At 61.2% G+C, this 26,818-nt stretch overlaps 4 protein-coding genes across 8 annotated transcripts; 2 read left to right on the top strand and 2 right to left on the bottom strand.

Annotated features, from left to right (window-relative positions):
* The first annotated feature begins 6 nt into the window (after nucleotides 1-6).
* Nucleotides 7-7,195, top strand: ATP8B2 (ATPase phospholipid transporting 8B2). Its single transcript, XM_017839014.1, has 22 exons — nucleotides 7-43; nucleotides 403-473; nucleotides 624-703; nucleotides 907-1,065; nucleotides 1,143-1,231; nucleotides 1,315-1,511; nucleotides 2,188-2,396; nucleotides 2,612-2,655; nucleotides 2,731-2,896; nucleotides 2,966-3,154; nucleotides 3,347-3,462; nucleotides 3,615-3,779; nucleotides 3,859-3,970; nucleotides 4,110-4,215; nucleotides 4,342-4,486; nucleotides 4,571-4,754; nucleotides 4,944-5,167; nucleotides 5,459-5,542; nucleotides 5,724-5,969; nucleotides 6,051-6,189; nucleotides 6,281-6,411; nucleotides 6,505-7,195. The coding sequence occupies exons 3-22, from the start codon at nucleotides 634-636 to the stop codon at nucleotides 6,790-6,792; spliced, it is 3,063 nt and encodes a 1,020-aa protein (XP_017694503.1). The 5' UTR covers nucleotides 7-43; nucleotides 403-473; nucleotides 624-633; the 3' UTR covers nucleotides 6,793-7,195.
* A 698-nt stretch (nucleotides 7,196-7,893) lies between these two features.
* On the top strand, nucleotides 7,894-11,416 carry IL6R (interleukin 6 receptor). 3 transcript variants are annotated; one of them, XM_017839009.1, is made up of 10 exons: nucleotides 7,894-8,068; nucleotides 8,698-8,949; nucleotides 9,032-9,155; nucleotides 9,510-9,694; nucleotides 9,774-9,934; nucleotides 10,010-10,154; nucleotides 10,235-10,278; nucleotides 10,396-10,474; nucleotides 10,568-10,676; nucleotides 10,748-11,416. In XM_017839009.1, the coding sequence occupies exons 1-10, from the start codon at nucleotides 7,975-7,977 to the stop codon at nucleotides 10,935-10,937; spliced, it is 1,383 nt and encodes a 460-aa protein (XP_017694498.1). In that variant the 5' UTR covers nucleotides 7,894-7,974; the 3' UTR covers nucleotides 10,938-11,416. The 3 variants fall into 3 exon arrangements, with proteins under 3 accessions (XP_017694498.1, XP_017694499.1, XP_017694497.1); XM_017839010.1 differs by having other exon boundaries at nucleotides 9,771-9,934; nucleotides 10,396-10,465; XM_017839008.1 differs by having other exon boundaries at nucleotides 9,771-9,934.
* A 487-nt stretch (nucleotides 11,417-11,903) lies between these two features.
* SHE (Src homology 2 domain containing E) lies at nucleotides 11,904-16,179 on the bottom strand. Of its 3 annotated transcripts, none has more exons than XM_017839012.1 (6): nucleotides 15,484-16,179; nucleotides 14,727-14,853; nucleotides 13,623-13,931; nucleotides 13,063-13,213; nucleotides 12,838-12,957; nucleotides 11,904-12,380 (listed from the first exon to the last, which is right to left on the bottom strand). In XM_017839012.1, exons 1-6 carry the CDS (start codon nucleotides 15,874-15,876, stop codon nucleotides 12,317-12,319), a joined length of 1,164 nt encoding a protein of 387 aa, XP_017694501.1. In that variant the 5' UTR covers nucleotides 15,877-16,179; the 3' UTR covers nucleotides 11,904-12,316. The 3 variants fall into 3 exon arrangements, with proteins under 3 accessions (XP_017694501.1, XP_017694502.1, XP_017694500.1); XM_017839013.1 differs by having other exon boundaries at nucleotides 11,904-12,412; nucleotides 13,869-13,931; nucleotides 15,484-16,176; XM_017839011.1 differs by having other exon boundaries at nucleotides 11,904-12,412; nucleotides 15,484-16,174.
* A 3,080-nt stretch (nucleotides 16,180-19,259) lies between these two features.
* Nucleotides 19,260-26,407, bottom strand: UBE2Q1 (ubiquitin conjugating enzyme E2 Q1). The gene is made up of 13 exons (XM_017838992.1): nucleotides 26,043-26,407; nucleotides 25,212-25,316; nucleotides 24,830-24,934; nucleotides 24,476-24,526; nucleotides 22,727-22,867; nucleotides 22,098-22,182; nucleotides 21,604-21,664; nucleotides 20,986-21,076; nucleotides 20,836-20,894; nucleotides 20,542-20,590; nucleotides 20,297-20,392; nucleotides 20,094-20,160; nucleotides 19,260-19,682 (listed from the first exon to the last, which is right to left on the bottom strand). Exons 1-13 carry the CDS (start codon nucleotides 26,325-26,327, stop codon nucleotides 19,651-19,653), a joined length of 1,227 nt encoding a protein of 408 aa, XP_017694481.1. The 5' UTR covers nucleotides 26,328-26,407; the 3' UTR covers nucleotides 19,260-19,650.
* Between the last annotated feature and the right edge of the window lie 411 nt (nucleotides 26,408-26,818).

Here is a 26,818-nt window from a genome sequence, read left to right as displayed (position 1 = left end):
TGTTGGAGACATCATCAAGTTGGAGAATAACCAGTTTGTGGCGGTGAGTGCGGCCCTGAGATGAGGATGGTCCCAGCTGGGTGGCATATAGGGATTGCATAATGACATGGTGCTGCACCCACTTTGCCTTTGTGCTCCTCCTTCACCTCCTGGGGTGGGGACATCAGGGACTTCTCATCCTGGAAGCTGTGTTTAGGTTGGAGAGTCGGAGCCTTGTTTGAACTCTGGGAATCTGGGTGCTTGGGGCAATGATGGCCAGGCCTGGGTGCAAGGGATGGGCTGGGGACGGCCTTTGCAGAGGCTTCAGGGACCCTGCTGACATCCAGGGGCCAGGAGCTTCCCTGGGGAGGGTGTCGTGGAGCCCTGGTGTCGGTGCAACCCTTCACATATCTCTCCCAGCAGGCCGACCTACTTCTCCTCTCCAGCAGCGAACCCCATGGGTTGTGCTACATAGAGACTGCAGAGCTGGACGGGTGGGTGCCCCTGCTCACCTTGCAGGGCCGGGGGAAGGCAGGAGCTGGGAGTGAGAGAGTGGGCTGTGGGCAGAGTGGGAGCTGCCAGGCAGCACCTGCCAAGGCCCTCCCTGCCAGGCTGTCTCTAATGTGGTGCCTCCTTGCCTGCAGAGAGACCAACATGAAGGTGCGCCAGGCCATACCTGTCACTGCGGAGCTGGGGGACACCAGCAAGCTGGCTCGCTTTGACGGTGAGTGCCCGCGACCAGCCCTCTGCCACGGGGCAGCCCCCACGTTCCTTCCTCCACCACCCTGGAGAAACCAGGATCAGCCACACGGCGTTGTCCTGCGGCTTGAAGCAGATCTCTGGGGCACCTGGGATGGTGCTGGGGCACTGGATGCAGCTGGCCATGTGAAGAAGGCAAGGCCCAGCTGAGCCATCCCCTGCACCCAGGCGAGGTGGTCTGTGAACCCCCCAACAACAAGCTTGACAAGTTTGGTGGGACGCTGTACTGGAAGGAGAACAAGTACCCCCTGAGCAACCAGAACATGCTGCTGCGAGGCTGTGTCCTGCGCAACACCGAGTGGTGCTTTGGCCTCGTCATCTTCGCAGGTAGGCTGAGGCAGCAGCTGCAGCTGCACTGCACAGAGGGGAGGAAGAGACCCCCCTGATGCCTTCCTGCTCCCCAGGGCCCGACACAAAACTGATGCAGAACAGTGGCCGGACCAAATTTAAGCGGACGAGCATTGACCGGCTGATGAACACACTGGTGCTCTGGGTATGCAGAAGGCAGATCTTGGGAGCCCTGGCTCTGACCCAGTCAGGGCTCTGATGTCCTGTCCTGTCCTGTCCTATCCCCAGATCTTTGGGTTCCTGGTGTGCATGGGAGTGATCCTGGCCATTGGCAATGCCATCTGGGAGCATGAGGTGGGCGTCTGCTTCCAGATCTACTTGCCCTGGGACGAGGGGGTGCACAGTGCCTTCTTCTCTGGCTTCCTCTCCTTCTGGTCTTACATCATCATCCTCAACACTGTGGTGCCCATCTCACTCTACGTGAGGTAGGGCAGGGGCCGAGGGGCTGGTTTGGGGGTATGTGAGGAATTAGGGGTGCCCTCTGGGAGGGGGAACACAGGGATGGAGACCCACAAGCAGAGCTGTGTGTGCGGAGTGAGTGTGAGCTGCTGTCTTGGTGACAGGTCATGTCTGCCTTCAGGGACACCCCAAGACCTGAGACCCCACAGGTCCCTCGGGGTCCTCCCGGCTGTGTGTGTCTGGCTGCTCGTCTCTCTCTACCCTGGCTGCACGCTGGTTATTTTGCTCTGCCCTCCTACAGCTCCCAGGCTCCTGTACAGTCCCCTTCTCTCTCTCTTTTAATTTCTCTCTCTTTTCGTTCCCCAGCATGGGTTCTGTCACCCTTAGCCCCGAGGTAAGAACGTGTCACCCCCACCCCTCCCACTAGCTCATTGCTGTCTGCCCTGGGGGCTGGGGAGGGCGTTTGGGGTGCGTAGGTATGTGAGGTGCCTGGGGAGCCCAATGGGCTGCCCCCTTGGTGCCAGGCCCCGTCTTGGCGGTGGCTGTTGGTAGGAGCGGGTGCGGGCCAGCCCTGGGGAAGGGCACCCTGGGTGCCAGGGTGCCCCGAGCACTGAGGGTCTGGGATGGGGGGGTGTGTGCCCGTCACTGGCTCAGCACAGTGTGCTGCCCTGCCCCAGTGACACCCGGCCGTGCCCCTCACAGCGTGGAGGTGATCCGGCTTGGGCACAGCTACTTCATCAACTGGGACAAGAAGATGTACTGTGCCAAGCGCCGGACACCAGCTGAGGCCCGGACCACCACCCTCAATGAGGAACTGGGGCAGGTGGAGTACATCTTCTCTGACAAGACTGGCACCCTCACCCAGAACATCATGGTCTTCAGCAAGTGCTCTGTGAATGGGCACAGCTACGGTGAGCGCTGGTTGCTTGGAGCATGCTGGGGCTGCCCTCAGGGTGGGGGTGCACTGACTCCCCTCCTGCAGACCTTTTGGGGCAGCCAGGGGACAAGAGGGCTCAGCTGGAGCATTGTGGGGCTACTGCTGTCCCGTGGCCCCCATGGGTGTGCCTGCTGGTGGGGCAGCAGCGTTGGGTCCCTGTCGTGGTTAACTCCATACCCTGGTTCACAGGTGACGTGCAGGATGTGCTGGGTCACAAGGCGGAGCTGGGAGAGGTGAGGATGCCGCCAGGTTGGTGTCTGCCCACGCCACGTGCCACAGGGGAGTAACCCTGTCCCTGCCCCCACCAGAGGCCAGAGCCAGTCAGCTTCTCCTTCAACCCACTGGCGGACCCGCGGTTCCAGTTCTGGGACCCCAGCCTGCTGGAAGCCGTCAAGCTGGGAGACCCCCACGTGCACGAGTTCTTCCGCCTGCTCTCGCTTTGCCACACCGTCATGTCCGAGGAGAAGAGCGAAGGTGGGCGTGGGGCAGGACCTGTCCCTGTGGGGCGTGGGACACTGGCACTGACCCCCGTGCTGTCCCCAGGGGAGCTGTTGTACAAGGCACAGTCCCCGGACGAGGGAGCGCTGGTCACGGCTGCCAGAAACTTTGGCTTCGTGTTCCGGTTCCGCACACCCAAGACCATCACGGTGCACGAGCTGGGTCAAGCCATCACCTACCAGCTGCTGGCCATCCTGGACTTCAACAACATCCGCAAGCGCATGTCTGTCATCGGTGAGGTGCTGGGTGTGCGTGGCACGGGGACTGGGAAGGCTGCGTGGGGTTGTGGTGCAGGGCTCGGTGCGGTGTGCTGGGGGACCAGTCCCATGCTAACGGGGATGTGACTGTGGGGTGATGGCTGGGGGGTCAGAGCAGGACCTGCTCCTTTACCCCTAAGCCAGGCATCTTGTCCCCTGCACCCTTTAGTCCGCTGCCCTGAGGGCAAGATCCGGCTGTACTGCAAAGGCGCTGACACCATCCTTCTGGAGCGGCTGCACCCTGTCAGCCAGGACCTGACCAGCATCACCGCCGACCACCTCAATGTGTGTGGGGCAGGGTCCTGGGGGCAGGGTGGGGAGGGAAGAGTGGCTGCCCAGGAGCACCGAGCCATGCTTGTGCCCTGTCCTAGGAACACCGTTGGGGTCTGGGGACACCGTCAGGGTCTACCGGCACTCCCAGCTCTGACCACTTGCAGGAGTATGCTGCCGAGGGGCTGCGGACACTGGTGCTGGCTTACAAAGACCTGGAGGAGAGCTACTACAGGGACTGGTCTGAGCGTCTGCGCTGGGCTGGCAGTGCCTCCGAGGCCCGTGAGGATCGCCTGGCTCGGCTCTACGATGAGGTGGAGCACGATATGATGGTAGGTGGGCTGGGGACTGAGGAGTGGATGGTGACTGGGAGCAGTCCCTGTTTACCTCCTGCCTGTTTGGGTCCCCCAGCTGCTCGGAGCAACAGCCATTGAGGACAAACTGCAGCAGGGGGTCCCCGAAACCATCGCCATTCTGACGCTGGCCAACATCAAGATCTGGGTGCTGACGGGGGACAAGCAGGGTGAGGCATGGCTGGGGCAGGGTCTGGGGCTGGCTGGAGATGAGGACGTTTAGGGGCTGGATCCCACCTGCCTGGGGGCTGGTGGGATGGACACTCTCCTGAGCCGACCCTGGTTCAGCCCCTGATTTCCTGTCCCCAGAAACAGCTGTGAACATTGGCTACTCCTGCAAGATGCTGACAGATGACATGACGGAGGTGTTCGTGGTCACAGGCCACACTGTGCTGGAGGTGCGAGAGGAGCTCAGGTGAGAGTCGAGGGGCAGAGGACACACACACGGCTAGTGTGGGGCACAGCTACAACTGGGGGAGCTGGAGATATGAAAGGGCCCTGAGTCGGGGCCCCATGGCCCCTATCCCTCCTCTCTCCTCAGGAAAGCCCGAGAGAAAATGATGGATGCATCGCGCTCTGTGGGCAATGGCTTCTCCTACGAGGAGAAACTCTCCTCCTCCAAGCTCACTTCTGTGCTAGAAGCCATTGCAGGCGAATACGCCCTGGTCATCAATGGGCACAGCCTGGTAGGGCCCTGGGAGCACCAGGCAGGACAGGACCCTGTACCCGGCTGCGGGCTGTGACCTCACTGTCCCCTGCTCTCCTTGCAGGCCCACGCACTGGAGGCAGACATGGAGGTGGAATTCCTGGAGACAGCGTGTGCCTGCAAGGCTGTTATATGCTGCCGTGTCACACCCTTGCAGAAAGCCCAGGTGGTGGAGCTGGTAAAGAAGTACAAGAAAGGTGTGACCTTGGCCATTGGTGATGGGGCCAATGATGTCAACATGATCAAAAGTAAGACATGGGGTCTGGGGGACCATGGGAGGGACAGGGCCTTCCTTGCACCACCCTGAGGCCTATGGCAGCCTCTGTCCTCACCCTTCAGTGCCCCAAAGGAACACAGTCCCTGTGCTGGGGTTGCCACTCTTGTTCCCTGTGCTCCTGGCAGCCCCCTCCTCACTCCAGTCTCTCTTTCTTCCGCAGCTGCCCATATTGGGGTGGGCATCAGCGGGCAGGAGGGCATCCAGGCCGTGCTGGCCTCTGACTACTCCTTCTCCCAGTTCAAGTTCCTGCAGCGCCTTCTCCTGGTGCACGGGCGCTGGTCCTACCTGCGCATGTGCAAGTTCCTTTGCTACTTCTTCTACAAGAACTTCGCCTTCACCATGGTCCACTTCTGGTTTGGCTTCTTCTGCGGCTTCTCGGCGCAGGTGAGTTGGTGGCTTCTCACACTCAGAGCTGGAGAGGGTTTGCCTGCGGGACCCCTTGGCTCCAAAGCAGGTTCTGATCCTTGAGCTCCCCTGGGGACTCATCCTGAGCCAACAGGCACAGCCCAGGATCCAGTGTGCAGTGGGTGCGAGGAGCCCATGTCAGGGTGGGCAACCCCAGGGGGCTGGGGGTGGCTCTCCTGTCCCTGCAGGTATGGGCACATGGACTTTGGGGCTGGGTGGGGCACAGGGTGGGCAGGTATCATGCCCCCCTGAGCGCTCTGTTCCATGCAGACCGTGTACGACCAGTACTTCATCACACTGTACAACATTGTCTACACGTCGCTGCCCGTGCTTGCCATGGGTGTCTTTGACCAGGTATGGCGGGGGGCAGTGAGAGGGTCTGTGGGGGTGTGAGGAGCTGGCCCCACTCCCCTTTGTGCCCCCCTTGTGGGAAGAAGGGCTGCCTGGGTGCCCAGACCAGGCTGTCCTTGTCCCTCTGTGGACCATAGCCTGCCTGCGACTAAAGGGAGGTGCCCAGAGCGTCCTGTTCCCCCAGGATGTGCCAGAGCAGCGGAGCATGGAGTACCCCAAGCTCTACGAGCCTGGGCAGCTGAACCTACTCTTCAACAAGCGGGAGTTCTTCATCTGCATCGCCCAGGGCATCTACACATCCGTCCTCATGTTCTTCATCCCCTACGGCGTCTTCGCTGATGCCACCCGTGACGACGGTGCCCAGCTGGCTGACTACCAGTCCTTTGCCGTCACCGTTGCCACCTCCCTTGTGATTGTTGTCAGTGTGCAGGTAGGGATGTGGCTGCTCAGCCCCAGTCCCTTGGGGCACCTTGGGCATCCCCTTGCCCTGTTTCCTCCTGCATCCCTCCAGATTGGGCTGGACACGGGATTCTGGACAGCCATCAACCACTTCTTCATCTGGGGTAGCCTGGCCGCCTACTTCGCCATCCTCTTCACCATGCACAGTGACGGCCTCTTCCGAATGTTCCCCAACCAGTTCCGCTTTGTGGGTGAGTCCCTGGAGGGCTGTCCTGTGCCCCCAACCACAGCAGGGTGCTGCCCCAGCCTGGCTTTCGCTGGACTCATGCTCCCCCCCCCCAGGCAACGCACAGAACACGCTAGCCCAGCCCACAGTCTGGCTGACCATCGCCCTCACCACTGTGGTCTGCATCATGCCTGTTGTGGCCTTTCGCTTCCTCAAGCTGGACCTGAAACCTGAACTCTCGGACACGGTGAGAGTGTGTGGCCATGGGGACGGGGACATGGGGCCCTGTCCCTGGGGCCAGATGTCTCCACGGGTCCCTGACCCTGTCCCTGTGTCCCAGGTGCGCTACACTCAGCTGGTTCGGAAGAAGCAGAAGACGCAGCACCGGTGTGTGCGGCGCGCAGGGCGTGTGGGCTCACGCCGCTCTGGCTATGCCTTCTCCCACCAGGAGGGATTCGGAGAGCTAATCATGTCTGGCAAGAACATGCGGCTCAGCTCCTTGGCGCTCTCTAGCTTTGCCTCCCGCCCCAGCACCAGCTGGATCGAGACCCTGTGGAAGAAGAAGGGCAGTGAGGGCAGCGGTGCCGGCAGTCCCAGTGGCACAGCTGACAAGACCCTCAAGGTGTGAGGGTGGAGGGTCACATCCCCTCCAGTGCAGCCGGGGCCCCCTTTCCTCTCCCCCTGACTCTGGGGAGGGCAAAGCCCTTCGTCGAGAGGGTCCCATGGTGGGAGCACAGGTCATGTGGGCATCAATGCTGAGGTTTGGAGGAGTCTGGACTATCACATTGTAGCCAAAAAATATACTCTTTCCCTCCCTGGGGCGGATGGACGGACAGACTGACCTCATCCCCCATTCACTGCTCTGTCAGTATTCACTTCCACGGAGTGCAAATGCCCCATCACACAGGAATGTATCCATGCCAGAGGTGGAGGGGCCTGGGGGGCCTGGGGCCCCCTCGCCATCCCTCACCCACGTGTCTTCTTTTTATATAAACAAAGGGAAAAAACACCCACAAAAAAATAGCAACCAAAAAAAAAAATAGCAACCAAAAAAAAAAAAAGGAAGGAAAAGCCCTCCGAGTTTACAGAGCAACTTGTTTCTTGTCCAATTGGGTAGGAGAGAACGGGCAGGGGAGGAAGGTCACCCTCCTTGTCCCTCCACCTCGGGGTACAGCAGGACGGTGGGTGCCGGGTGGGAAAGGGGAAGCGTTCCCGTGCTACAGGGACTGGAGTGTTGGCAGCTGCCGTGATTCACTCCCACGCGGGGTCTTGCGCAACCCTCGGCCTCTGCTTCCTCCCTCCTCCTTGCCAGCTCCCGCGGGACTGAGCGCTCCTGGGCTGTGGGTGGGCACTGGGGGATCCCCCAGGGGTCTCCGAGGGTGTTGGGGTCCCGGAGACGCAATACCAAAGATGAGCCTGTTGAGGCGGGTGTTGGTGAGGTCTGGAGGGGATTTAGGGGCTGTTTGGGGTTATTTCGGTGGAGGGGTGGATAATTTATTACTCGTTTCTGTGTGGCGGAATTGTATCATTTTATGGTTCCACTGAGAAAAAAAAGAACCAAAAGCCAGCTTTTTTTTTTATTTATTTAAAAAAGAAAATAATATTCTGAGCAGCTTCTGTGTCCTGTGTCCGGTGGAATACCGGGGGGGAGGGATCCGGGGATGGGAGGGGGCGGTGGCGGCTCGGTCCGCCCCCCGGTGCCGCTGTCCCCGCCCCCCCGGGCGCACGTGCCGCGTCCGCCCCTCCGCCCGGTTTCACAAGCGCGGGCACCGGCGGCCCCGCTGATGTTTTTCTGTCCGGGATCGGGCGCATGGCGAGGCCGCCGGGGCCGCTCCTCCTCCCCCGCCTCCTCCTCCTTCTCCTTCTCCAGTTCGCCGCCGCCGGGCGGCCCTGTGGCCCCTCCGGTGAGTGCTACCGGCACCGTGCAGGGTGGGGGTAGAGAACCCGACCCTCTCCGGGTACCGGGGCCCCGCGGGTCCAGACACGGCGAGGAGACACATGCGGTTCCCTACCTGTCCCGCAGGAGCCTGGCGGGTGGGAATACCGGGCACCCCTGGGGGTGCTGGAGAGGGGGGTTAAGGTGGGTGCTGGGGCTGGGGGACTGTGTCCTGGGTGCTGTGTCCTGGGTGCAGGGTGCGTTCCCAGCAGCAGGAGCCGAAGGGAACAGCAGGTCCACGCCGGCCGTTGACCTTTGGAGGGAACTCAGGCCTGACTGGGGCCGCCAGCCAGCGCTGCCGCTTAACCCCTCCGGCACCACCCGCCCCAGTCTGCCACCTCCCTGAGCCGTGCTCTCCACCGCCAGACCCCTCAATACACACCGCGTTTGATGCTGCGGTGCCCGTCCCTACGGCGGTGACGATGGTCTGGTGCCCCCACTCCGTGGGGAACTGCTGCCTCTCTCTCCAGCTCAGTGCCTTGACCCTGAGCAGCCACTGGACGTGGGGAGCAGATGGTGGGGTGCCCCCCTCATCTAGGGACACTCACTGCACTCGAGGTCTCATCTTGATCACCTGACCCCCTCTTGCCCTCACAGGACTGTCGCGGGATGTGGTGTTGGGCCGCCTGGGAGCCAACATCACTTTGATCTGCAGGGACGAGGTGCCCGCAAATGTCACAGTGCGGTGGCAGGTGGAGGAGCGGGGAGCAGCAGTGCCGCGGGGCCGTGGACGGCCGCTGGCGGAGGGCAACGTGCTGCTCCTGCGTTGGCTGCGCTACGAGGACTCAGGGCGCTACATCTGCTCTGTGGGGAGCCGCCTGCTGCGCTCCCTGTGGCTGTTGGTGGAAGGTGGGTCCACACCGGGGTAGGGATGTCCCTGGCAGCATTGCCCGCTATGACCCCTGTCCTTCAGCACCTCCTTGCTTTGCAGAGCCCCCCGAAACCCCCCGAGTGTCCTGCTACCGACGGAGCCATGACAAGGATGTCCTGTGCGAGTGGCCACAGCAGACGAAGCCGTCCCCGGGGACACGGGCAATGCTCTGGGTGAAGCGTAGGTGAGCCACTGTTGCTGCATCCACCATGGGCTGGGACCCCACAGCACAGAATGTGTCCCCATGGACCCTTCCCCCAGTGCCATCTGGAACGCCACAGCTCAAGATGCTTCCCTCCCTTCAGACCCTTTCCCTAGCAGCTACTGGGAGCTGGGACCCCACAGCATGGGATGTGTTCCTTCCCCACTGACCCCTTCCCCCATGTTGCCTGGGACCTCATGGCACGGAACATTTCCCTCCCCACAGAGCCTTTCCCCTGTGCTGCCTGGGACTCCACAGCATAGGATGCATCCCCTGCAGCTGCCCCATGCCTGGTTTGGTGTGTGCTGCAGCCCCCACTGAGCTGTGGCCCCACAGGTTCACGGCTGAGAACGCCACAGAGCAGCGGTGCCGCTACTTCTCCAAGGCACGGAAGTTTGTTTGCCGGGTGAAGGTGCCACCTGGCACCGAGGACACCAAACACCTTGTGGTGTCCACATGTGTCAGCAACAGCGCCAGTGGCTTGGCCGGTGAAGACAAGATCATCACCCTCAGCGGTGTCCGTGAGTGCTGCCCCTCTTGCTGGGGGCTGGGGTGGCCGAGGGCACAGTGCCAGGCCCTGAGCCCCCCCTTCCCCAGCAGTGAAGCCTGATCCCCCCCTCAATGTGACGGTGGAGGCACTGGAGAAGGCGCCTCAGTGGCTGCGGGTCAACTGGTCCTACCCCTTGTCCTGGGACCCCCGTTTCTACTGGCTCCGCTTCCAGGTCCGCTACCGCCCTGAGCCTGCCCCAGCCTTCGTGGAGGTGAGACCCCTCTCCCTAGAATCCAGCTGTTGCTGGTCCCTGTCCAGGCTGTCCCCAGCCCCATGTCCTCTCTAGGTGGATCAGGTGACGACAACGTGGCTGGACATTCGTGATGCGTGGCGGGGGACGAAGCACGTGGTGCAGGTGAGGGCGCAGGATGAGTTCGGCCATGGCGCATGGAGCGAGTGGAGTCGGGAGGCTGTGGGCACCCCCTGGACAGGTACGAGTGGGACACAGAGCCCTGAGGGTGGAGGCTCTGTGTGGGGTCCCCCAGCCTCATGCTCCCCTCCCGTCTTGCAGACCCCAGGGACTTCACCTCTGAAAAGGGACCTTTCAGCTCACAGGTGGGATGGCCTCAGCCCTGGGGGCTACCACATACTCCTGTCCCCATGTGGGACAAGGGGTTACCAAGGGCGTGGGGGCTGCCCCATGCCACTGTGCACCCCTGCTTTCTTTTGCAGTTCCCCATGGAAGATGACAGCTATGAGGTGACACTGCCCCCAGAGCTCTTCTGGGAGGACCGTGCTGATGGTGCTGATGGTGAGGAGGGGTTCCTGGGTTGGAGGTGGGGGTCTGGGACACCACCCAGGTCCCCCATCCACGCAGTGAGCCCATCCATTCTCTCTGTGTCAGGGTCTGTCATGGAACCCAGTGCCCACCCTGTGGCATCCCCCCATGCCTTCCTGGTGGCCGGGGGGAGCCTGCTCCTGGGCATTGCCCTCTTTGTTGGCATCGTGGTGAGGTGAGTGCTGGGGAGTGCCTGGTCAGGGGGCTCTGTCTGGCCTCCCTGACCCAGACTCTCTGCCCTTGCAGGTACAGGCAGATGTGGTGGACAGGCAGACAGCGGGGGACCAAGCCGGAGGGTGAGGGGCAGCATATGCTGGTCCCCCTGGGCCTCCCTAGTCCCCCACTCAGTGACACCCCCCTACTCTCATACCCCACCCCCACGGCCCCTGGAACGCTCCACATCACCCACTTGGACTGTTCCTCTTCAAGGCAGTAGCCAGGGGCTGAATGTGCTGGCAGGTGCTTTGGGGGTCAGGTGGGGGTTGCTCGCCCCAGGATTCCCAGGGCTGTGATGTGGCTCTGGGAGCAGCTCCCCCCACTATCCGGTGGCTCTGTGGCTGGGAGCAGCCTCTGAGGAGGGGAATCAGTGCCACCCCTGTGGAGAAGCAGCTGGGGGGGAGCCCCAAACTGGGTCCTGGAGGGCACCTTCAGAGCCATGGCTAAACTGGGATGGCCGGTGGTGTCAGCACTGGAAACATGGCTGTGCCGGAGCGTGGGAGCCGGCCCGGGGTCAGGTTTGAGGATCCCAGGGGAAGGGCCTAGTCCCTGCAGTGCCACAGGGGTCAGGGAGGGAGGGGGGGGCCTGGCTGGATCAGCCCCATACTTCTGCTCTGGCCCCCCCGGGGCTCCTTTTTAAAGCATATGTTGGGGAAATAAGACAATGTGGCTCCAATAAATGCTTTGGATTTGTACCGGAATGGATGCTGTGGGGGGGAGTAATGGAGGGATCACTGCAGCGCCCCCTTGCCTGGGAGTGACTCCAGTGTGGGGGGGTGAGAGTGGGCTGTGTAGCCCCAGTCCATGCACCCTCTGCCTTGCTGTGCCCTCCCAACTGCACTGTGTACCCCACAGTGTGCTCCCTGTACCTCCAGTGCCTCCCAGGCTGTACCCCCTGTGCTGTGCACCCCCTCTGCCACAAACCCCATGCCATGAACCCTCAGGCCATGCCCCCTCTTCTATGCAGTGCCCACCCCACACTGAGTTGTGCAACGCCCCAGAGAGCTGCAGCTGCACCCGGGGAGGAAACCGCAGGGTGAGGGTAGCGGGTGTTCAGGCGCCCTGGGGACAGCGTTCCCCTTCCCCTCCACCGGCCCCCTGCTATAAAAAGCCTAGCAGGATGCAGATGTGTGGCTGGGGGAGCCCCAGTACCCCTGGCCCCCGAAACTGTGGCGACTCTTCTTGGCACAAGCCCCATCCCAGCCATCTGGGACTGCTGGCCCTTCTCAGCCAACAAATTTATTTTACTATATCGTTACACATCCCAGTCTCGCTGTGTTCCCCCACCCTGGGCAGCCCCGTGGCCTGTCAGTTCTGGCACAGGGTGGTCAGGATTTGTCCTGGCAAAATCCCAACAGCCCTGCTGGAGTCCAGGATCAAGGTCATCACTTGACAGTGGCATTCCCTCTGGACCCTCCCCGTGGCATGTGGCCATCTCCGTGGGCAGACCTGCCCCATATGACAGGAGTGGAGGTCACAGATCAGTCTAGGGGGGGCATCAGCGGGCACTAATGCAGCTTGCAGTGGACAGGGTGCAACAGGGCCATGTGCTCGGCCCCCTTGAAGGGCAGCTTCTCAGTGGAGTAGTAGTGCACGACCTCAGGGATGCTGGTGAAGACGCCGCTGGCCTGGCTGAGCGTGTACTTGTTGTCCTTGGTCTGGGCTACAATGATGTGGACGCAGCCCTGGCTGGTCCTGGGCGGCCAGCGGGCATCAGCTTTGCCGCCGGCCCCCCGGCGCCCGTCTGCCCCGCGGCCGCATCCACCCCTGTTTGTTCCCGTCCTGCTCTGATTGTTTCAGCTCCAGGGGCTCCACTTCCTCAGGAAGGAAACGCCACTGGCGCTCCTGACAATGTGCCGGGGAGGGGTACACACCACGCCCCACCCCCCGCCCCAGTGCCACACCAGGATGCCTGGGGTCCCTCCGTGGGTCTGGGGGGTGCCATACCATGGGATCTGGGTGCTCCCTTCCCATCAGGGCTCGGGTGTGAACAACCAGGGGGGAGGCTCCCGATGCAGCATCCCCCAGGGTGGGACTCCTCACCGCATCCCCCCAGGACTGGACCCCTCCCCCCGCCGGGACCGGGACCCCCCCGACTCTGTGGCCACCCCGACACTCACTTCAGCGCGATGGAGTACTTGCCGCTGCCGGTCTCACTGGTCCGCACCAGGTACCCCGCCTCCCGGCACGTCTGCAGCCGGCTCTCTGCCTCAGCCCGCGTGATGGCCCCGTGGTACCATCTGTGGGGGGACACCGAGGAAGGGATGCTGAGCCAAGGCAAAGCCCTGGGCACCCTGCCCCCCCCGCCCACCGTTTCTCACACATGGCTTGGCCTTGCAACTCACGGCTGTTTTTCCAGTGCCAGGGCAGGGTCCACCCGCTCCCCCTCACTGTGCTCAGCCCCCGCCGGCTTCAGCATCTTGGGGGTCCAGCTCTTCTGGCGTAGGTGCTGCCGCAGCGTCTCCTCTTTGGGACGTTCCGAGCCCTCAAACTGGACTGGGAAGGATGAGATATGAGCCTCCAAAACCCCTTCTAGGCCACTTCCACTTCTAATCCCCACCCTTAGCTCTGTCTCTATCCCCAGCCCTGGCACCTTCCCCAGCCCCAGTTCCATCCCCTTCTCCATCCACGTACCTGTTCCCATCTGGTCCAACCCCATGAAAAGGGACATTTTCAGCTACATCTGGTTGCTCAGAGCCCCATCCAACTTGACCTTGCAGACATCTATCACCTCTCTGGGCAACCTGTGCCAGTGCCTCGCCACCCTCCAGCACAAAAACCTTCTTATATCTAATCTAAATTTCCCCTTATAGTTTAAAACCATCCCCTCTTGTCCTGCTAAAAAGTCTGTCCCCATCCCTGTCCCTGTTGTCATCCCCATTCCCATCCCATGCCTGTCCCCTACCTGACAATGCTTTGACAATCTGCTCCTTCTTCCACTCCCAGGGCTGCTCGTACTCTCCCGCTGGGCGCTCGTCGTTCTCGGGCAGGCGCCCGTCACTGGCCCTCACCCTGCGCTCTGGGGTCCCCCCAACCACCCCCTCCCCAGGCTCATAGGGGGTGTCGTAGAGCTGTGACCCCTTCCCTGCCACCTCCTTGCCCCCCAGCCACTTGGCCGGCTCCAGTTTGGCACCCCCCTCCCCCGACTCGCCAGGACCGTCCAGCAGCAGGATAGTTTTGACCAGGGGGTCCTTGGAGCCCCGACGACGGATTTCTGTGGGGAAGAGGGATGGTGGGTCAGGATGTGTCCCCTTAGACCCCCCCCCACTCCCAGCCCTTGGAGAGGGATGTGCACAGGGGACCCCATATTGGGAACGCCCCACTGGGAACCAGCTTGGGAGGAGCAGGAGCAGGAAGGGGCCCATCCTCATGGCGCCTGGTCTGCTGTCGCGGCCCTGGCGCCACAGGCACAGCCCCACAGTGGTGGGGCCAGCTGGGTCCTGCAGGGGCAGGATGCTACACCCCAGGCTGGAGCCCAGCCATGAGGGAGGCCACCCCGGGGGGCTCGCCCCTCCTGGCCCCCTGCTTCTCCCCACGGCACCAGTCTCCACCAAACAGCCTGGGCTGCCCCGCACGGAAAAAAACCATCAGCAGCAAATCTTTTATTTCCAGCTTCCAGCCCAGTCAGTTCCTGCTGTTGTGGCCAGCTGGACGGTCGCCACGCCAGCCCTGAGGGGTCACCATCTGGGGGGCATGACCACGGAGGAGTCTCAGGGGCGGTACCCCAACCCTGGGATGACTGGGGGGCACTGAGAGCTTTGCGCTGGCCATACGCACCCATCAGGCAGTGGCAGCAGGTCATGGCAGCAGTCAAGGGGCCAGCGGACACAGGTCAGTGTCCGGCCTTGCTCCCACTCCTTATCTGGCCCCACACAGCCACAGGAAGCAGCAAGCAGCTTTCCTGTTCCTGAAGCCTCCCGTGCCGGGTGGCTCCAAGGGCTGCTGTGCACTCCTGGCTGGAGAGTGGTGCCAGCTGCGGTGTCGTGGCATGGCTCAACATGGCACGTACCTGTGATCATCTGCTGGGCATCGTAGGGCTCCATGTACCCGTCATTCTCCCCCAGGCGCTCGGCGTCCCGTTGCCCCTTGGTGCGCTTGGCATCGTAGGGGTCAGCATAGTCCTCCAGGATGATGACCTGATGAGGGGCAGGCACTGCTGGCCTCAGGGCAGGGGACCCAGAAGGGGTGGCAGGGATGCCACTGGCACAGAGCTGGGAACAGGACACTGGGGTCCCCAGGGGAGGATGGTGGTTCCTCTGGGGTAAATGGAGCCATGTCACAACCCCAGGAGGGTGCATCCAGTGGCACCTTTGGGTGGGGGCAGTGTCCATCCCTATGCACCTCAGCGGTGGGGAGGAGCCTGGGGGGAACTCTGGGACCCTTTTGTGTGACAGCAACGCCCCCTCCCCCTGCCCCCCATCTAGCTCCCAGTCCCCCAAAGGCTGTGCAGGGGTGAAAGTCTAGCTTCCCAGAAAAGCTTTACATCAGCCTTTGTTCAACCAGCAGCCGAGTGCTGGGGTCAGAGCAGGATGGGACACATGGGACGTGGTGAGGGGGCCCAGCGACCCCTCTCACCCTTGTCCGGCTGATGAAGGGCAGTTGGGATGAAGGCAGCTTTGAAGGGATTTGAAAGCAGTGGAGCCGAGTGGGATGAAAGGCCGGAGTCAGCGGGCTAATGAGTCAGAAGCCCAAAGCGGTTAAAGCTGCCACTGCTGTGGGCTCCCCACAGTGCACCTCCCCCTCCCCCACCTCGGTCCCTGCCTTACCGTCTCTGTCTTGGGGGTCTTTCCCTTGTCCTGCTCGGGGGCAGGCAGGCCAGCCGGCAGGGGGCCAGGGTATCCCTTCCCATTCTTCTCGGGAGCCTCCACCTTGATGAGGCGGTTGATGTAGGCACCGCAGGTTTTGGGGGGTCCCTCCGGCATGCCTCCCTCCGCTCGAGAATTCTTCCGCATCTTCCCAGTGGCGGCCTGGAGCAGACCCTGCAGGTTGTCCCGTGACAGCCGGCTGCCCCCTTCCTTGCCACCCCCTGGCGCCCGGCAGCCCCCAAGCTCAGCAGTTGAATTTTTGCGGCTCTTCCCGAGGCTCCCGCTGCCAGGCCGAGCCCTCTCCGAAACCGTCTTCAGGTTGGATGGGAACTCCTTGAACCACTTGGCCGCCATGGGGCCCGGGAGCTGCAGGGTGCCGAAGCCCCCCCGGGGCTCCTCGACACCCCACGGCCGCCCCACCGGCTCAGGGCTGGCTCAGCCGGGGGACACTGGGCAGCCCGGTTGCCCCCAGCCCCGGAGACAGGATCCTCTGCGGCCGGGGGCCAGCCCGGGACGGGGGATGAGGGCCGGGGGGCCGGGGCCTTCGTAGGGGGCTCCAGGCGTCCTTCGCCCCCGCGGGGACAGCCGGTGGGTCCCCAGGGGTGCCGGCTCCCGTGGCCCGGGGAAGGGACTTCGTCCCCTCGGGAGTCCCTCGCCCCTCGGAAGGGCTCCGGCGGGGGCCGGGCTCTCTGATCCAGCAATGGGTCGAGTAGGGGGGTCTCGCCGGGCGTCGAGGGGGTCCGGCCGGGGCAGTCCCTGGGCGGCTCTGGGGGTCCCCTGCAGCCGGGGACGGGACCGGGGGGGGTCTCTCCGTGCTCCGAAGGGTCCGGGCAGCCGGGAGATCCCGTCGCGGCTCCTCGACGGAGCCCGTCTCCGGGGGCGACGGGGCTTCGGCGAGGGGTCAGGCCGGCCCGGGGGGCCCCATGCGGCGGCGGCGGGCCGGGTCGAGCCGGGCCGGGGCCGGAGGGGCCGGAGGGGGTGGCGGGGCCGGCGCTCCCCGCCCAGATCCGGAGGGGGCGGCCCCGGGGAACAGCGAGGGACCGGCCTGGCAGGCGGTCGCGGCCCCGGCGAACACGAGGAGCCCTGGGAAGGCAGGGCAGCTTCGGTGGGGAGTCCGTCCCAACGGGGCTGGGAGACCTCGGGACCCTGCCCGGCTGATGGCACAGGAAGTGCACATGGAACCCACTGACGGACACTGCGTGTGGACCCCCGCACAGAGATCCCACGGACAGCACAGACTTCCGTGCGCGGGCCCCCTGCACAGCCCCTGGACATGGACCCTATGGGTGGAGCCTACGTATGGACTCAGTGGACCTTATGGGTGGAATTCATGGACTTTACGGATGGGACCTGAATGTGGGCTCTATGAATTAAGCCTGGGCGTGGATCCTATGAACCCTATGGATGAAGACTGTGCACAGCCCCCTGTACAAGGACCCTGTGCACAGTCTCCTGTGCACAGCCTAACGGGTCACAAGCACAGCGCCAATGCACTCACTGCTGCCGCAGCCGCGGTTCACACCACACCAGCCAAGATCATGCTGACACCTTGCCGGAAAAACTCAGCTGAGCCCAGCGGTTTGGCTTCCTGCCGGGCTGCACAGCGCCGGGGGCCACTTACCCATCCATTTGCAACAGCACGGAATGGGGAGGGGGGTTTTGCAGTAAAATTGCTCCCCAAGTCCCCAGGGTGGGAGTCTGGGATCAGGACACAGCCTCCTCTTCCTTGCAGGAGCCGGAGAACATCCCCACAGACCAGCTGCCTCCTCCCTGCCTTCCTCCCCCCTCCCCGGGGAGGCTTCTCTGTGAGGGATCACTGGGAGAACTGACCCCAACCAGCAACGTGCTGCCCACATCCAGGTGCAGGGAGGTGCTTGGTGCTGGCACTGCATAGGAAGTGATGGCAGTTTCCTTGCTGGCACTGCTGGGCAGGATGTGCCTTGCAGCGATGGGCTGGCACCCAAACTGCCAGTGGGATCTCAGCAGGCTCCAGTTTTGCCTTCTTGAGCTCAAGGAAAACTCTGCTTCCCTTGGATGCCAGCTCCTTTTCTTTCCTTGGCAGACAAAATCTCCCTCAATCATTTACAGGGCCTCAACAGGGCAGACACACAGGCAGCACCCTCTCAGTGGTTTGGTGCTGCGGCAGTGCAACCGGTGATAAGCCATCCACGCGTCTCCTCCGGGAAGTCTCCCCTGCGCCCTTATCCTCTACCAGCTCCTGCAGGGAAAGGCTTTGGGACTGCCTTTGGCAGTGATGACAGATGGCACCACCATGCACCTGCTTCCCTGAGAAGACAAAACAAGCGCTGAGCCAGCACAGTGGTGACGAGCACCAAGCCCAGCTTGGAGTGGGACAGGCAGGTGCAAACAAACGGGACTGGCAGGCGCCTGCCAGACGCCAGCTCAGGCTGCTCCTGCTGTGCTTCCAGCCCCAATGCCTGCCAGGTCAGCATTCCACTGACGGAGAGGGTCCTGCAGGGCCGCCTTCAGTTCTGCTCATCCCAGCCCAGAAAGCCGCCAGGATTTGAGAGCATGTGCCCATGAGGTCTCCCAGCCAACTCAGCATACCCAATCCCAACCCAGCGCTAGGCTCGGCAGAGTAGTCCACACCTCGCCAAAGAGAAACCTCCATGAATGTTTTACACCATCATTAAATCAGCTTAACACCCCAACCAGCAGGTTTCTGAGCTAAAGGGAGGAGCAGAGCTCCCCCCAGCCCCTGGTCCGGGGTGGAGAAGGACACAGGGCAGAGCTGCTCAGCATCACAAACTCTCGGGTCCTTCAGCAAAGCACTTAAAAATAGTCCCCAGCTGATGCCAGAGCCATTACTAATCCCCCTCCTACAGCATCTTTTTTATTTCCAAGGTTTCGAGCAGGACAGGGGACCAGCTGCTGAAGTAGATAATGGAGTTCTGAGGCCCTTTGATTTTCTAATAACTTTTATTCAAACACAGTGAATTAATACCCATGGTCCCAGCTTTGACACTAGTGCGTCAGCTCTGCCCTCCAGCCGAGGACACAGCCCAAGTTAGAGGAGCTCTGGCACCCAAATCTCCTTCCAGCAGACTTAAGACAGAGCTGGGGGGGATTCGAGGCAACAGGCCACAAATGCAGCAGCACCATCCATGGAGGGCTGGAGCACCAAGGTGAGCAGCAACAAGAGCTCGAGGAGGGAAAGTAAAACAAACCACCATAGAATGAGGTGCTCGCTGCCAGAGCAGGTCCTGGTCAGGAGCAGTGGTGGCCAGAGCAGTGCCCACACTCTCCTCCCTGCAGCAGTTTTTGCATCCACAGCACAGCAGGGACTGGGGCGAGGGGCTCAGACCCCACCCACAGCTAGTGGGGAGAAAGAGGACAAAGGGCTATAGCTCTGCGCTGGGCACAGCTGGGCCTCTGCTCATCTCACTGCTGGGCAAGAGGAGAGAGAGAAGCTGGGATGGGAGCTGGCAGCCCTGGGCTGCACCCAACAACCCTGTCCTCCACTGCACGGCAGAGGACAGCCTCAGATCTCCCCCTCTGTGCTTCGAGTTGCAAGTTCGCAGTTTATGAAGAGATGGGTTTGGCCAAGGGGAGACAGGCTTTTCTTCTGCCAAGGCAGCTGCTCCAGGCGTTCCTGCAGGGCTTGAGCCCACCGTGGCTCCATCCATCTCCCCACCCTGGCACCAGGGCTGCAGCAGAGTTCTTAGGGCACAACCCACCCAGCAGCAGCTTGCAAAGAATGAGTTAGACCAGCATTCTCAAATTAACAAACTGTAATTTTTCTCCAAAGATACATTTTCCATACACATCCATCATACACTGTAACAAAAAAAAGCAGTGTACATGAAATAAGAAAATAAATTAAATCCATAGCATAGGTAAGGAGGACGCTCTAGACTGGAGTAGAGTCAAAAGTTTCCAGCGATACAAGAGGCTCGAGTTTGTTTTAACAAGAATGCCTGCTAGCATGGGCCCAGCAAGTGTTCTGGGTCAGTCCAACTCCTTAAACAGTTTTATTTAGAGTTTTGAACAGCCAGTATTGTCCCGCAACAGGCAGAGCTATTACATCCTGGGAGAAAGCCAAGAGGCATCAGTAAGATCCAAATAGAGTATCCAGAAGATAATCAGATTGGTCCTGCAGCATCTGCACTAGCCATCCTCCTTGGGTGGTGTGTACCAGCCTGGAATGAGGAGAGAGATCCGTGAGGGAGGAAGCTGCATGGGCAATGGGAATCTGTGCCTGGAAAAGCTGCTTTCCCACTTCCAAAAGGCCACGTCTCCCTGATTAGCGGAAGGCTTTCCCTCTGGGTTACTTCCTGACACCATGGACAATCACAGAATTGTTCAGGTTGGAAAAGACCTCTCAGATCAAGTCCAAGCATTCAGTGAGGTGCTGCCTCTAGTTACAGCTGCAGGAGCCCAGCCCTGGGCATCAGGGAGGGCAGCAGCATGCTGCACCCACACCCTGCATTCCAGCAGCTGCCCCTGCCTCCAGGTCACCTCTGCACTTGGAGCGGGATAAAACTCAAGCAGCTCGTCTGGGGAGCCCAAATGAGCAAGGGGAAACACAGGCCCCCTCCCTCAGCCCTTACCATTCTTCTCATGGATCTGAACCAGGGACTTGTAGGACTGCTGTGCTCTTGTCAGGCTGTACTGGTTCTGCAGTAGAAGGCAGAGAGATGATCAGTCCAGCAGGAACCTTGGGCGAGCCATCCCATAGCCAGAGTTGGCTGTGCCTCCATTTGCCTCTCCCCTATCACCCACCGTTCTCTTGTACCAGCCAGGTCTTACTTACCTTGTTGGCTCCGAATTGTACTCGTGCTTTCCCTTTCACCAGTGTCGCGCTGATCTGCATGATCACCGACTCGATGGAGTAGGCGCTGCTCCAGCCCTGGGAGAGCAACATGCGGTGAAGCCAGACCCACCCTGGGGGCTGTGCCCCTCAATGCAACCAAACAGCCTCCCCCAGCTGTGCCAGGCAAGGGCATAGTAGGATCCAGCAGAGCAGCTCCCCCAGCCCCTGCAGGGACCAGCACCCACCTGTTTGGTGAGCAGCTCCATGCAGATGGCACCGCCACCCAGAACATACCTGGGGAAGGAATCAGACAAAATTACTGCAGAAACGGATGCAGCCACACCCACCCACTGCTCCAGAGGTGAAACATCTCTGATCAGATCTCAGATGGAAGAAATACACTAAAAAAAATCCACCATCCCTGTCTCTGCTTCCCTACGGTAAACCCATGTCAGGGAGGTCATGATGCTGGATAAAGCCAGTGAAAACTGCTGCAGGAAGCAGCTCTGCAGAGCAGAGAAAGGCAAATGGTTACTCACCCCCCTGACAGCACTGGGGACACAACCCTTACGAACGGTGGATCAAAAGGAAAGTTATCCTGGAACGAGAGAAGAGAAGCAAAGCCGTTGAGAAAGGTGTTCTTTGAAGCCTCGCCCAGGCAGGTCCCTCTTGAGGAGGGGGAACCTTACTTTAAAGGAGAAGTTGAGGAGGATGAAATCTGTTCCTTCTTTCTCTTTGAGGATCTGGAGATCGCTGTGCAAAGCGCTGTCCTCGTCAACCCTGCGGCAGGAACACCCCAGAGGGTCAGTCAGGGCCAGACACCTCAGGCCAGCCGTGCTGTCAGCTCACCCCAGAGCGGCCGTACCTGCACTGCCGGGGAGCCTCGCGGGCCCCAGGCCCTCACCGAGGGCAGTGCCAGCACGGGCTGCTGGCATTCTGCTCCTGCTTTGTAGAGAAGACCATCACACCCCTTTTGCATGCTGCCAGCTTAAAAATAAAGACTGTCTGGCCCAAGAAAAAGGCAGCACTGGTGTCTGGAGGGTGTGAAAGCTCGGGGTTTGCCTGATGCACCTCTTTCCGGACTCTAGGAACAGCAGAGACTTGCAAGCCCTCACATTATCTCATCTTTCCCTGGCGGTATCACCCCCTTCTGACATGGAGACAGCAAGCCAGCTGCCTGAGAGAGGCTAACCCAAGAACTGCCGGGTGCTGCCCTGTCCTGCTCACGTCCCCTCTGCTCACAGGGACCTTCTGGTCCCACCACCAAGACCCACCATAACTGCACAATCCCAAGCTGGGCCACCTACTTCAGGAGTTTGACGTTCCAATCGTACAGGCTGTCATTCACTAGTTCAACTGCATAGTATCCTGCAAGAAGAACAGAGGCGGGTCACTGTAGGGGAAAACCGAGAGGGGGTCGAGAGATCACCCAGATTTCAAATCCCCTGGACCCTGCAGCACTACCTCACTTGGGCAGTGCCTCCACGAAAAGCAGCACTTATCCAGGACAGTCCTGAGGGCAGCAGTTTCTTTCCCTGAGTCCTTGGGCTCGGAAAAGGGACTGGAGCACCATCCCACTCAAAGTCAGATAATCCTCCAACCCACAGCATGCTCCTCACTTCCACCCATCAATGGCAGAGAACAGAGAGGGCAACAGAGAGGTTTTGCTCACTCTTGACAAAGTCACAGCCACCAAAGGCCAGAGATCCTCCCCCCAGCTGAGCAGAACAGCTTCCAGGTCCATTAGGTGCCCCCAGAACGAGGAGGAACTCTCCTCCCTGGAGGTCCCCGCAGCACTCACCGCCCTTGAAACTTGGTGATCGGTAAATATCCCTGAGCTCCTTCATTAGCCGGTCGGTGGCCTGCACAGACCCAGACACTGCACCCTGTGAGGGAGGGGAGGGGGGAAGTTGCACTGTTATGCTGCACCCACCATGGCCATTGCTCTACGAGGTCAACACCTAAGCTACAACCCTGTCCAGCCTCTGTAGCAGACCAGTCTGCCCCTCACTTCTCAGTCCATCCCTTGCTCCAAATACGCCACCCCAGGCAGCACAGCTGCAGCAGAAATGCCTCCGTGTGCTCTCTACTGTCTAAAAATCTCAGCCCAGAGGTACAAAAGCAAAATCCAACAGCTGCCTCTAGAGCCTCAGGTGAGGTGCAGCTTCTGGAGGCAGAGGGGATGCCCAAATCTTACCACAGGAGGGTCACCCCACGTAGCACCAACGACTTGGGTGCACCCTCTGGGAGCTGCAGAGACAGATCACAGACTTCTCTGCTTCAGCCCCACCAGTTCTTGAGAGCCACTGTTGTACCTTTGGCTGGGGATGGCCCCTGATTTAGGGCTGGAGGGCTGGCAGGTGCCTCAGTCGCTCTTGCCCCTGGGTCCCTCTGCTCCCCCAACCCGCCTGCCTGCCAGGCGACACGTACATTTAAGTAATCTTGCCTCTGGTTCTTTTTTATTTTCTCTAAAATGGCCAGGTTTTCCTTCCCAATGCCTTCATCCTCCGTCTTCCTCCCATCTGCCGGCTCCTCCTCTTTCATCTCATAGTGGTCCAAGTCCTCAGTGTCCTGGGAAGGGAAGAGGAGACCTCAAAGAGATGTGCCTTGGCTCCTCCCTGCTCTGAGTACGGAGCTGCCCTGACCCAGCAAGGATTTCTAGTGCAACTCTTTCACACCGGGAAGCCCCCAGTCCTGACCTGAGACACAAACAGAATGGAACACACAAGGCCTGGACACTGCACTAGGCTCATGCAAGCTCAATAAGAGCTGTTCTCCCCTCAACAAGAGGGGACATTTCAGTGTGTCTGGGGGCTCTTTGTAGATCAGCTCAGCACACCCCCGATGTGGTACCTGACCCTGGCAGAGCCTCTGCCCCTCACACCTTCCCACACCAACACTCATCAATGTCAGAACCCAACGTGAATAACCAGTAAAAACCAGTTGCAGCCATTTGGGCCCACTACAGAGATCTCTACCCATGCACACAGCGTTCAGCTGCCTGGAAATGGCTGTGGGAATAATGCACAGCTTCAGCACTGGCACTAAATCCTCAGAACAAGTGTTTATTCCGGCCTCTCCAGGCTGCTCATAGCTATTCCAGTTGAGCAGCAGTTTTGGAAGGGCTTTGACATTTTTAGACTGTCACACAGGAGAACAGATCCTCCTAGAAAATCCTTCGAGTGGATTAACCTGCATAATGAATCTCTGTACCAGGGAGCAGCTCTGCTGCTCCACACAGCCCAACAAATCCCACCACTAAGCACAAAACCTTTGCTCTACATGAGAGTGTTCCCCCTCCACAACGACACCTGGCATTAGCAGAAGGCACGAGGGGGAATGCTCAGCTCCTGGGGATTTATTTTCCAGCCCACAGGAGCATGAGGCCTCACACAGCACTGATTTGCCATGAAGTGGCAGATCTGCAGACCCCTGAGCTTATGTTGATGCCAGTTTAACCCTTCTTTTCCCCTAGCAAAGCCTAGCCTGGATTTAGCAATCAATTAACTTTGCTAAACCCCTCCCAAACTGCTGGGGTGCTGCTGCTCAGTGACCTGCCCCCAGGCTCCACAGCACTGCTGACTCAGTGCCCGTGCTGCTCACACCCCAGAGGAGCATGTGAGGCATCGCTAAACGTCACCATGGAGATTCAAGATTATTCCACCCACTTCTAGAGCTCTCTAAACTGCAAACCAAACAACCAGAGCCTGTGGGTTCTGCAGCACGATGCCCCCAGCCTGCAGTGAAGGGTGGCTGCCTCTGCTGCTCCCAGCAATCAGCTCACTGGCTCACTCAGCCACCCAATCTAATGCCCCCTGTGGGAGTCCCATTTGCACGGTGACTCCCCTGCCAGCAACAGCAACCTGGAAATTCTATCTCTCCTGAGGGAATTTCAGACTCTGCAGAACAGCAAACATTGTCCAAGCAGCTCTGCTCACAGTTCACCCACATGCCTCTGGAGGATACGGCTGTGCCGCTTGGCCTCTGCACTCCCTTGGGGTCTGTGAACAGGTGGCTGCCAGACGTGGCTCAGCATCAAAACGCTGAGAACTATCCAGCCTTTAAATCAAACTTCGCTGCCTGCACTCCAGCAGCTCCTCTCAGGCACTGTCCCTGTGCCCTCGCACCTCTCAGCACCTCCCTATGCTCAGCTCTCCGGCGTATCTCCTCTGCACTTACCTCTGGCATCTCCTCATCTTCCTCTTCAGAGGACACCTCTTCCTGTGTGCTCTGTGAGGACAGGACAGAGATGGTGCGGTCAGCATCCTGGGGCAATACCCTCCTGCCTCCCCAGGTGCTTCCAAGGTGAGGTCAAACAGGGGTGTACAGGCAGAACCAAATTAAAAGCAAAGCGGAACCAAGAACCTTTACAGGAAACAGTCCTAAGGCTCAGTGGAGCTGGCTGGTATCACCCAGGACAGAAACCCAACCCCTCACTCGTGTTCCTCCTCTGGTAACCCCCAAAAGCATCCAATGCATACTCCAGGGACCTGGTTTGCTGAGCTTTGGGAGTCTCCTCCCGAGCCAACTTACTTGTTCTGCCGGCAGAGGCTGGTCCAGCATTTCAACATCTGGGTGTTGGGGGAGGTTGTAGAGTTTGCAGAGGTCAGAGATTATTCTCTTCAGGTGCTGCAGCAGCTGTTGGGAGAGCAGAGAGGGTCAGGGAGGTGCAGGGCCCCCCACACCAAACTGAGCCCCAGCGCTGCAGTGAATGAGGGAAGGCCCCAGGGCTGCTCCTTCTTGCTTGGAGCAGCAAAACCCCACCCGAGCACCAAACAAAGCCAGAGCTGCTCATCCCAAATTTCTGGAGAGCAGTCACACCCCCATCTTGGGTGGCAGAGGACACACAAGCAGGGATTTCCCCCCCATGAGCAGCCAGCCCCCCCTCCCCCCTCCCAAGGCAGCGGTGTCTCACCAGCGTGTTTCCTTTCCTGACTTCCACCAGCCTCTCCAGGATAGCTGCCAGGTTGGGATCGTCCGACTCCACAGACCAGATTGGGGGCACAGCTGGATAAGACTCCTGGGAGGAGGAGAAGGAGTGTTGGTGGCAGGGAGGCCATGGCAGAGACAAAGCTGGGCTGGGTGGGGGCTGCAGCCCCACAAACCAGAGATCAGGCCACAGGTGATATCCCCCCCTCTAGGATAATCCCGGAGGCTGAGGGCAGAGCAAAGCCCTACTGTGACTGTGCTCGGCTAGCTCTCTTCCCATCCCCCAGCCCGGGGTGGTGGCGTTTTGGCCCCCCCAGTGGTCGCGGGGCCATCGATGCTTGAGGCAGGACACCGAGAGCATCCTGGGCTGCCCAGGGGTCCCTCCCCTCGCAGCTCTACCCCAGCGGCTGCGGGAGAAGAGCCCGGCAGCACCTTTAACACGGAGCAGAGCCTCCGGCAGCGCTCCCGATCCGCCCCTCTGGAAAATCTCGGACACAGACTCTGCGCCGGGTGCTTTCCAGGCTCTGCTGCTCCTCACACGGAGCCCCCAAACAGTTGTAACCTGTGATACAGGAGGGGATCCGCAACCCAGAATCCCTAAAAGCTCAGGGAGGAGGAGACAGAGCGGGCGGGAGGAGCCGCGGGTGCCCCTTCTCCAGGCGGGTCAGGGCCCCCCTGGGGGACCCCCAAAACAAAACCGAGGGAGGCAGAGAGAACGAGGGCACAGCCCCCGCGGCGGAGGGGGAGCTGCCCGGGCCGGGGCAGCCCCCGCGGTAACCTCGCAGCCCCCGGGCCCTTCGCCCCCCCGGGGCCTCACCGTGATGTTGCAGTGGATACGGACCGGCCCCGGCGGCGGCCCCCGGGAGGCGGAGGCGCCGGCGCGGGCTCCGGCCCCTGGCACGAACTCGCAGCTGATCTCGTCCGGGCAGGCGCTGCCGATGCGGAACCGCTCGTGGCCGCGGTGGAAGATGGACTCGAGCAGCCGCAACTCCCGCCTCAGGAGCCGCCCGGCGGGGGCCGCCGCCACCTCGGTGCCGCTCCGCCCGGGACCCCCCGCCGCCGCCTGCGCCCCCGCCGCCTCCTCCGGCCCCGCCCGCTGCATCTTCCCATGGAGGGACCCGCTCCAGCCGCCGCCGCCGCCGCAGCCCCGGAGCCGGCCCAAGATGGCGGCGGGACGGCCCCGCTCCCGGAAGTGCCGCTGCCGGAACGGGCGGGGCCGAGCCCGCCGGAAGCGCCGTGCGACGGGAACGGAAGTGACGGACCGGGAGCACCCGGGGAGCGGGGGAAGGGGGCGGGGCCAGTGGGGAGCTCCACCTCCACCCGGGAGGGGTCACGTGGGGGCACCGGGGGCAGGGGGCTGAGCCCAGGGGACACCGGGGGGGCCGGAGAGGAGTGGGGGGGACCGGGGCACAGTGGGGACCGGGGGGGCCAGGAGGGACTAGGGGGACCGGGGGGACCCCGACATAGGGGGAGACCGGGGGAGACCGGGGTGCACCGAGGGGAACCGGGACGACCGGGGGGCACCGGGCATAGGGAGGCAGCGGGCACAGGGGGTCTCTGAAGCCCAGAGGAGTCCTGGTGCCTGGGCCCCCC

The sequence above is a fragment of the Lepidothrix coronata genome, unplaced genomic scaffold, assembly GCF_001604755.1.
Source record: "Lepidothrix coronata isolate B3197 unplaced genomic scaffold, Lepidothrix_coronata-1.0 Scaffold370, whole genome shotgun sequence".
Taxonomy (NCBI): Eukaryota; Metazoa; Chordata; class Aves; order Passeriformes; family Pipridae; genus Lepidothrix; species Lepidothrix coronata.
Note: the sequence above shows the minus strand (reverse complement) of the source record. Positions and strands in the feature narration are given on the sequence as shown.

What these genes read in the sequence shown, in the direction of transcription:
- IL6R (XM_017839008.1), top strand. Translation starts at nt 7,975, where the DNA reads ATGGCGAGGCCGCCGGGGCCGCTCCTCCTCCCCCGCCTCCTCCTCCTT. An exon ending in CTGCCCCAGCCTTCGTGGAG is followed by an intron (nt 9,935 to 10,009) that starts GTGAGACCCCTC and finishes TGTCCTCTCTAG; the next exon opens with GTGGATCAGGTGACGACAAC. An exon ending in TTTGTTGGCATCGTGGTGAG is followed by an intron (nt 10,677 to 10,747) that starts GTGAGTGCTGGG and finishes CTGCCCTTGCAG; the next exon opens with GTACAGGCAGATGTGGTGGA.
- UBE2Q1 (XM_017838992.1), bottom strand. Translation starts at nt 26,327, where the DNA reads ATGCAGCGGGCGGGGCCGGAGGAGGCGGCGGGGGCGCAGGCGGCGGCG. An exon ending in GTATCCACTGCAACATCACG is followed by an intron (nt 25,317 to 26,042) that starts GTGAGGCCCCGG and finishes TCCTCCTCCCAG; the next exon opens with GAGTCTTATCCAGCTGTGCC. An exon ending in TCAGATCCATGAGAAGAATG is followed by an intron (nt 19,683 to 20,093) that starts GTAAGGGCTGAG and finishes TCCTCATTCCAG; the next exon opens with GCTGGTACACACCACCCAAG.
- SHE (XM_017839011.1), bottom strand. Translation starts at nt 15,876, where the DNA reads ATGGCGGCCAAGTGGTTCAAGGAGTTCCCATCCAACCTGAAGACGGTT. An exon ending in GATTGTCAAAGCATTGTCAG is followed by an intron (nt 13,214 to 13,622) that starts GTAGGGGACAGG and finishes CATCCTTCCCAG; the next exon opens with TCCAGTTTGAGGGCTCGGAA. An exon ending in CTGGCACTGGAAAAACAGCC is followed by an intron (nt 12,958 to 13,062) that starts GTGAGTTGCAAG and finishes GTCCCCCCACAG; the next exon opens with ATGGTACCACGGGGCCATCA.
- ATP8B2 (XM_017839014.1), top strand. Translation starts at nt 634, where the DNA reads ATGAAGGTGCGCCAGGCCATACCTGTCACTGCGGAGCTGGGGGACACC. An exon ending in TGAACACACTGGTGCTCTGG is followed by an intron (nt 1,232 to 1,314) that starts GTATGCAGAAGG and finishes TCCTATCCCCAG; the next exon opens with ATCTTTGGGTTCCTGGTGTG. An exon ending in CAACCAGTTCCGCTTTGTGG is followed by an intron (nt 6,190 to 6,280) that starts GTGAGTCCCTGG and finishes CCCCCCCCCCAG; the next exon opens with GCAACGCACAGAACACGCTA.